Below are 8,362 nucleotides of genomic sequence, written 5' to 3' on the forward strand. Positions count from 1 at the left end.
AAAATACTTCCTCTGTAAAGAAATATAAAAGCGTTTAGATCAGTAGTGATCTAAATGCTCTTATATTTTTTTACGGAGGAAGTAAGTGTCATGGTTTTAGTTCAAAATTGTCTGTGCCACGGCACTTATTTTGGAACGGAGGGAGTACGTGATTTTATTAGGAATTAAGCTGTCAATTTTACTTTCACCCTTTCAGCTTCAGAATATACTATCAACCAAACAGATGAACAAAACATTATGGTCAACAGAAGAGAGGAAATGCATACATCCACAAACTTTTTCCTCTTTCTCTTGTACACTACCTTTCATCAAAGGCGTAGTACTTTTTGTGATGGTCTGGATCACACAATCTACGTACAAAATAAATCTTCAACAATCAACTAATGCTTCATCAGGATACCAAGCGGAAATTAGAGCGCAACAGAATACCCAGATGAACAAAAGAAATACTTGTCAACAAAACCAGGAAGCTACACAAGGTTGGTTTTCATCTGGAATTCACAACTTGCCTATTGCGGTATCATCTACTATTGGGTACTTGTTATCTGCAACGATCCGTCCTTCTGCAGCTTCAAGCTGAGGCTAGTGAACCGTTCTCTCGAATATTGTCTCGAGGCTTTCCTCCAGTCGGTTCCGGCCTTCATCATTGCCACAAACTCATCAAAGCTTATCTTGCCATCCTACAATTCATGAATCACAATGTTCATCATTTCAGTCAAGAGTCAAATGATAGCAATCAAAAGGATGAGAAACAAAACTAGCATGCTTTGCCAACCAGTTGGTGAGTTACCTTATCAGTGTCCACATCACGGATGATGGCATTGATAACCTCTTCATGATTTGGTCCCAGATCATCAGCTAATGACTCCCGGAGTTCATCAATTTCAATATATCCACTCTTGTTCCGATCAAAGTATCCAAATGCCTTGTGCAGATGTTCGTCATTGCCGATCTTTTTCAGGTGAACAGACAGAGTAACAAATTCTCCATAGTCTAAGCACCCATTTCCATCAGCGTCAGCCTGGCATAACATTCACATATGGTAAATATATAATAAAAACACCCCTCGCTTTCAACACATAGTAATATGTAGAAAGTGTGCCCATCTAATGCTAAATGATCATTTCAAGTTCAGGAAAGAAAAACTTAAAAGAACATTTGCTATACTGCCTTACAAGTTCCTCATTTGAAATTTAAGAGGGGTGAGTTACCTTACAAGTCTAATAACAAAGAGTTGCAAAAGTTTCTCAGAATAAAGAAAAATAATGAGTACTCACAGCATCCATTAGTATTTGGACATCTGCATCAGGCATTTGGTGGCCAAGTTTATTCAGTCCAAGCTTCAGTTCATCAAAATTAATCATACTATCTTTGTTAAGGTCCATCTTTTCAAACATATCCTTTATGCCGGCCACCTCTTCTACCGAAAGATGCTCAGCTATGACCTGTAATAAATACAAATATGTAAGGAAATTTCTAGAAAGCAAGTCTAACGTGAAAGAGGATTGGTTCAAGTCAGACTGAGGTATACCCTAAGTGCATGCTTCTTGAACTTGTTCATCACAGAGAACTGTTGAAGTCTGGCCTTAACTGTCTCACCCAGATTGACATTTGGAGCCTTCTTAATATTCTGCAACCAGGGATGATCTGGAAGAAAATACAAATTATGAACATGAGACACAAGCAATGCAATTAAATGATCTTAGGGCGGAAATCTTCTGAAATTTACACAATGTATGTAATTCTGTATCCATTTAAGAAGAACAGAGGAATGCAATACAGTACAGTTAACTTGTGGAAATTTGATTATTACCAAGCACTTGCTGAGCTGTCAAACGCCTCCTTGGATCTGGGTTAAGCATTCCCCTTACAAGGTCTTTTGCATTATCTGAGACCCTAGGCCATGGATCTCTTTTAAAGTCAATGACAGACCGGATAATTGCTTGAGCAACACCTTGTTCAGTTTCTGCATTATAAAATGGAAGCAACAAACATATTACTCAGAAAGAGCGTTCAATAGGACGAGATAAATATATTTTTCTCAACCACAGTCCACAGGCCAATCACCCCAGAGGCGAAATAAGGAAAACAAAACTTCAGCGTAGAAGGTGACTAAGTAAGGACATGGCCCCTTTGTGCAGACAGGACATAAGAACACAGTCCACTTTTAGTATCCTAAATGTTTAATGTAGTTGACTGATGCCACCAAAACAATTGACCATTTTCAGGTACAAAACTGACCTGCCCAGAATGGAGGGACGCCACAAAGAAGGATGTAAAGAATCACTCCTGCACTCCAAACATCCACCTCTTGGCCATAGTTTCTCTTCAACACCTCTGGAGCCATGTAATAAGGACTTCCAACAATCTCAGAGAACCGTTCGCCTACACATCACGAACAATTAGCACATTAGGCAAACAATACAAGGCAAAAATAGACAGCATAAGACAGGCTACTATATCAGCTCTGTCCTCTGACAATATCATCGACAAATATAGATTGTACCTGGAGTGAAAAAAACAGACAGGCCAAAATCAATTGCTTTCAGCACGGCGGTTTCTTTCTTGTTTGCAAACAAGAAATTCTCTGGTTTGAGGTCCCGGTGCATCACTCCATGCTTATGGCACATCTGATATTGTGAACAAATGCACACACGTTATTCACTACACAGACAAAAAGGGAAGTTGGAGCGATCTAACTACTGCTACCAAGCTAAAGATGTGGTCCTTGATAAGCTAATAGCCCGAATGACAACAGCAAATGCAGAAATTAATTGCTTCACAGGATAGATCATAACCTATTCAATGGAACATATTAGACAGCAGAATCATGTGACATGTAGCCAACAAATATTCCCACGGCGGATCACATCACAGAATGAGCGCATCCCGTGAGTGTGAGGACAAGCTTAGCCAAAAAGCAGAGGAAGGAATCAAGGGGCTATTTATCCTCACCTGCACGACCTCGACGATGGTCTTGGTGACCACAGCTGCGGCGCGCTCCGTGTAGTGTCCCCGGGCGACGATCCGGTCGAAGAGCTCCCCGCCCTCGCAGAGCTCCATGACGAGGTGCACGGCATTGTCGTCCTCGTACGTGTCCCTGAGGGTGACGATGTTGGGGTGCTTGGGGAGGTGGCGCATGATCTCCACCTCGCGGCGCACGTCCTCGACGTCCACCGCGGTGCGGAGCTTCTTCTTGGAGATGGACTTGCAGGCGAGGGCCTCCCGGGTGGCGCGGTCGGTGCAGAGGTAGGTGACCCCGAACTCCCCGCGGCCGAGCTCCCCGCCGAGCTCGTACCGCTCGGCGATGTCCCGGCCCGTCCCCGTGGGGTCCCGCAGCACCACCAGCCTGGAGGCCCCCGGCGGCGCCGACCGGTTGTACTCGATGGAGAAGGGGTTGGGCTTCTTGCCCTTCCTCTGCTTCGGCTCCTTCTGCTGCTTCCCGGCGCCGCCGCCGCCGCCGTCCACCGCCGGCGGCGTCGCGCAGCAGTTGCCCATCTCCCGCCAACACACGAGGCTCCCGAATCAGGAAAAAAGACAGCGGAGCCGACCAGAGGAGATCTGCGCGCAGAGCGGAGCAGAGCAGAGCAGGGAGGGGAAGGGGCCAAATCAAGAAAATGGTGGGCGGCGTGCGCGTCTGGTGTGGGGAGGGGGATAGGGGTGGGGATACGGGGGGAGTGGGGTGGGGTGGGGTGGTTAAATCGGCGCGGGGATTTGGTGTAGACGCGGTCAGCGGTGGCGGCCGTGTGGGAATCCGCCAGCGGCAGCGACGGACGGCCGATGAGATGAGGAGGAAGGAGGGAGGGGGGCGACAGAGACCGGAGCCGGTCAAAGATCTCTCTCGCCGTCGCCGAGCCTTCAGCCTTGCTTGCCTTCTTCTCTCGTTTTCTGCCTGCTTGTTTGTTGCGTTTTTTGTTGTTTATTTCCATTGCGTTTTTTATGTACTACGCGGCTTTGTTTAATGGCGAGGATGACTTTGTTGGGGAGAACTTTTTGGGAGAGTGATCAAGGGACTGCGTATGCTATAGTGGGGTAGTAAATAAAGGAAAAGGGAGGTTTGGTGGGTGGACTTAAAATGTCTCATCAACCATCATCTGTGCAAATTTTTGTGCTGTCTAATCATAGCAGCCAGCGCAACGTTTTCATGGGTACTACAAAAGAAACATTTAATCCCACCGTGGAAATCAAGCAACGGGCTGCTGTCACGCCTCTCAGGCTGGTTGTAACGAAGAGTATCTCGTTTCTAGCATATGATACTACATCTGTAATGCATAGTATCATATGTTAATATCATAAAAGATTATATTTATTACCATGCATGACACAAAGTAGCACATCATTTAATATAATACGGTATCATAATATGATACTCAAGCATCTCTTTCTTCATTTAATTTCATGTCATCTCATCAAAATTGCTTAATTGGCATGCATAATACTACTTATAATACTCCTATTACGGGCAGTCTCATAATCAACATCATGTGCTGCTCTGTGTGTTTTCTTGGCCTTGCAAGATGTAAAGAGGGGGTAAAATGGACGAGAAGTAGGTGAGATGATGAGGGTATCTTCTCTTCTCCCATGCCATAGTTCAATTTACATCCCGTTCAACAATCTTCGGGACCTTTTTGGGATCAAAGCCTAACCAAGCTGCCGTGCGGCATTGCAACCTAGTACCAAAATTAGTTGTGAAGTGACTAACCCTATTATAGTTTCGATGAGAATGAGTAATGCAAAAATCTCTGTCTTCCATATTATTGATGGTCTCTGTAACTATAAAAGCATATTTTGATTTATTTCCAACTCCTTCTCTTATAATGGTGATGGCCTCCAAACAATCTGTTTCGATGTTGATGGGTAAATTAATGCATTGTAGTGCCAAGGAAATTCCTTCTTTCAAAGCCAGCAATTCAACTTCAAATATATCTCCGCATGAGTAAAAATGCCTACATGATGTAAAAATGATGGATCCAGCATGATCTCTTAGGTTGTTCGTGTTGAATGTGACAGAATGTATAACCCGCTATTTTGTTTTTATTTTGAAGTTTATGTGTAGATTGTGGTTTGTCATAATATGATTTTACCATGTATCCTTATTGATTTCTTCCAAGGATATCAAGAACCCTACTAATTTAACGTGATGCGTACCCTTCGCCTGCTCTCGCGACTGCCCAGACGATTAGGTTTCTCCGCCTCCCGTCGTGTCGTTGTCGGTCCACCCGTCTCCGGTGGCCTTAGGGCCATGGAGGCGCGGTGGACCTCAGCACTTCCCCACGATAGGGTTCATGCTATGTTTTTAGGTGATTTTTAGGTCGATTAGAGTTTGAATCCTGATTTGGAAGGCGGGGCGACGGTGGCTCCCTGAAGATAGAATATGGTCTTACTTTGATAGAGGCAAAGGTGTCCCATTGAGATGGTGGCTATCGTTTTGGAGGAAGTCGACTTTGACGATTCGACTACGAACGTGCAAGAACGTCGCGCCTTAGGAATCGCTAAACCAACTTCGAGAGGTTATTGACCACGCCGGAGCACGATCAACCTGACCACGAAGGTCTGTTTTCTGCAGGCAAACGAAGAACAAGCAAGAAACTAAGATTGCAATCTGGATATTGCAAATATAAGAGGAAAGCTTTATTGATCAAAGGTGGGGTTCTGTGACGTCTTTGTCTGGTCGTTGAACACAAACGAAGTACGCGAAGTTGCAGCTATGGCGAACTTTAATCTAAACAAAACTCAAAGTCTAAACGATGCCCTAAGGGCTGTATATATGGAGGAGAGAGGGGGGAATTTTGTGGCCCTTGGAGGAGGGGTCCGAAACCAACCCTAACTCTTGTTTCCCCACACATACAGACTCTAAAAACAGCCTATAATCAAGTATTTTGAAATTACATGGGCCTGGCCCAAAAATAAGGTGATGCAGCACCTAGGATAGCCTCTGGACGAAATTTATGAAGTGGCGTCTTGTATATTTCGTCCAAGGCTTCATGCACTCATTATGGTGGCTTCAAAGTCCCGGAATCATCACTTGTAACTCTGTTCTTGTTCCCCTTGCGCACGCCATCATCTCCATGCTTGAACTGTTGGGGAACGTAGTAATTTCAAAATTTTCCTATGCACATGCAAGATCATGGTGATGCACAGCAACGAGAGGGGAGAGCATCGTCTACGTACCCTCGTAGACCGTAAGCGGAAGCGTTATGAGAACGCGGTTGATGTAGTCGAACGTCTTCACGATTCGACCGATCCAATTACCGAACGCACGGCACCTCCGAGTTCAGCACACGTTTAGCTCGTTGACGTCCCACGAACTCTGATCCAGCAAAGCTTCACGGAAGAGTTCCGTCAGCACGACGGAGTGATGACGGTGATGATGTTGCTACCAACGCAGGGCTTCGCCTAAGCACCGCTACGATATGATCGAGGTGGGTTATGGTGGAGGGGGGCACCGCACACGGCTTGGAACAATCAACTTGTGTGTGCTAGGGTGCCCCCTGCCCCCGTATATAAAGGAGCAAGGGGGAGGCCGGCCGGCCCCTGTAGGGCGTGCCAGGAGGAGGAGTCCTCCTAGTAGGAGTAGGACTCCCCTTTCCTACTCCTACTAGGAGGAGGAAAGGAAGGAGGAGAGGGAGAAGGAAGGAGAGGGAGGAAAGGAGGAAAGGGGGGCCGGCCCCCTAGTCCAATTCGGTTTAGGCTAGGGGGCGCGCGCCCTGCCTTCTCTCTTCCACCACTTGGCCCATGAGGCCCAATACTTCTTCCCTGTATTCTCGTAACTCCCCGGTACTCCGAAAAATACCCGAATCACTCGGAACCTTTCTGATGTCCGAATATAGTCTTTCAAAATATCGATCTTTACGTCTCGACCATTTCGAGACTCCTCATCATGTGCCCGATCTCGTCCGGGACTCCGAACTACCTTCGGTACATCAAATCACATAAACTCATAATACCGATCGTCACCGAACGTTAAGCGTGCGGACCCTACGGGTTCAAGAACTATGTAGACATGATCGAGACACATCTCCGGTCAATAGCCAATAGCGGAACCTGGATGCTCATATTGGCTCCCACATATTCTACGAAGATCTTTATCGGTCAAACCGCATAACAACATACATTGTTCCCTTTGTCATCGGCATGTTACTTACCCGAGATTCGATCGTCGGTATCTCAATACCTAGTTCAATCTCGTTACCGGCAAGTCTCTTTACTCGTTTCGTAATGCATCATCCCGCAACTAACTCATTAGTTGCATTGCTTGCAAGGCTTATAGTGATGTGCATTACCGAGAGGGCCCAGAGATACCTCTCTGACAATCGGAGTGACAAATCCTAATCTCGATCTATGCCAACTCAACAAGTACCATCGGATACACCTGTAGAGCACCTTTATAATCACCCAGTTACGTTGTGACGTTTGGTAGCACACAAAGTGTTCCTCCGGTAATCGGGAGTTGCATAATCTCATAGTCATAGGAACATGTATAAGTCATGAAGAAAGCAATAGCAATATACTAAACGATCAAATGCTAAGCTAACAGAATGGATCAAGTAAATCACATCATTCTCTAATGATGTGATCCCGTTAATCAAATGACAACTCATGTCCATGGCTAGGAAACTTAACCATCTTTGATTCAACGAGCTAGTCAAGTAGAGGCATACTAGTGACGCTCTGTTTGTCTATATATTCACACATGTACTAAGTTTCCGGTTAATACAATTCTAGCATAAATAATAAATATTTATCATGGTATAAGGAAATATAAATAACAACTTTAGTATTGCCTCTAGGGCATATTTCCTTCAGTCTCCCACTTGCACTAGAGTCAATAATCTAGTTCACATCGTCATGTGATTTAACACCAATAGTTCACATCTTTATGTGATTAGTTCACATCTCCATATGACTAATACCCAAAAGGTTTACTAGAGTCAATAATCTAGTTCACATCTCTATGTGATTAACACCCAAAGAGTGATCTGTTTTGCTTGTGAGAGAAGTTTAGTCTACGGGTCTGCAACATTCAGATCCGTATGTATTTTGCAAATTTCTATGTCTACAATACTCTGCAAGGTGCTACTCTAGCTAATTGCTCCAACTTTCAATATGTATCTAGATCGAGACTTAGAGTCATCCAGATCAGTGTCAAAGCTTGCATCGACGTAACTCTTTATGACGAACTCTTTGTCATCTCCATAACCGAGAACCATTTCCTTATTCCACTAAGGATATTTTTGACCGTTGTACAGTGATCCACTTCTGGATCACTATTGTACCCTCTTGCCAAACTTATGGTGAGGTACACAATAGGTCTGGTACATAGCAGGGCATACTTTATAGAATCTATGACTGAGGCATAGGG

At 44.9% G+C, this 8,362-nt stretch overlaps 1 protein-coding gene across 1 annotated transcript; it reads right to left on the bottom strand.

Annotated features, from left to right (window-relative positions):
• Positions 1–226: 226 nt before the first annotated feature.
• On the bottom strand, positions 227–3,673 carry LOC119354085 (calcium-dependent protein kinase 20-like). The gene is made up of 8 exons (XM_037620786.1): positions 2,956–3,673; positions 2,507–2,630; positions 2,242–2,385; positions 1,814–1,966; positions 1,532–1,647; positions 1,278–1,445; positions 791–1,021; positions 227–680 (listed from the first exon to the last, which is right to left on the bottom strand). Exons 1-8 carry the CDS (start codon positions 3,496–3,498, stop codon positions 528–530), a joined length of 1,632 nt encoding a protein of 543 aa, XP_037476683.1. The 5' UTR covers positions 3,499–3,673; the 3' UTR covers positions 227–527.
• Between the last annotated feature and the right edge of the window lie 4,689 nt (positions 3,674–8,362).

The sequence above is a fragment of the Triticum dicoccoides genome, chromosome 2A (genome assembly GCF_002162155.2).
Source record: "Triticum dicoccoides isolate Atlit2015 ecotype Zavitan chromosome 2A, WEW_v2.0, whole genome shotgun sequence".
NCBI lineage: Eukaryota > Viridiplantae > Streptophyta > Magnoliopsida > Poales > Poaceae > Triticum > Triticum dicoccoides.

Coding starts and splice junctions, on each gene's coding strand:
- LOC119354085 (XM_037620786.1), bottom strand. CDS start 3,498: ATGGGCAACTGCTGCGCGACGCCGCCGGCGGTGGACGGCGGCGGCGGC. Junction 1,648..1,813: donor GACAGCTCAGCAAGTGCTTG/GTAATAATCAAA, acceptor ATTTTCTTCCAG/ATCATCCCTGGTTGCAGAAT. Junction 681..790: donor GTGATGTGGACACTGATAAG/GTAACTCACCAA, acceptor CATGAATTGTAG/GATGGCAAGATAAGCTTTGA.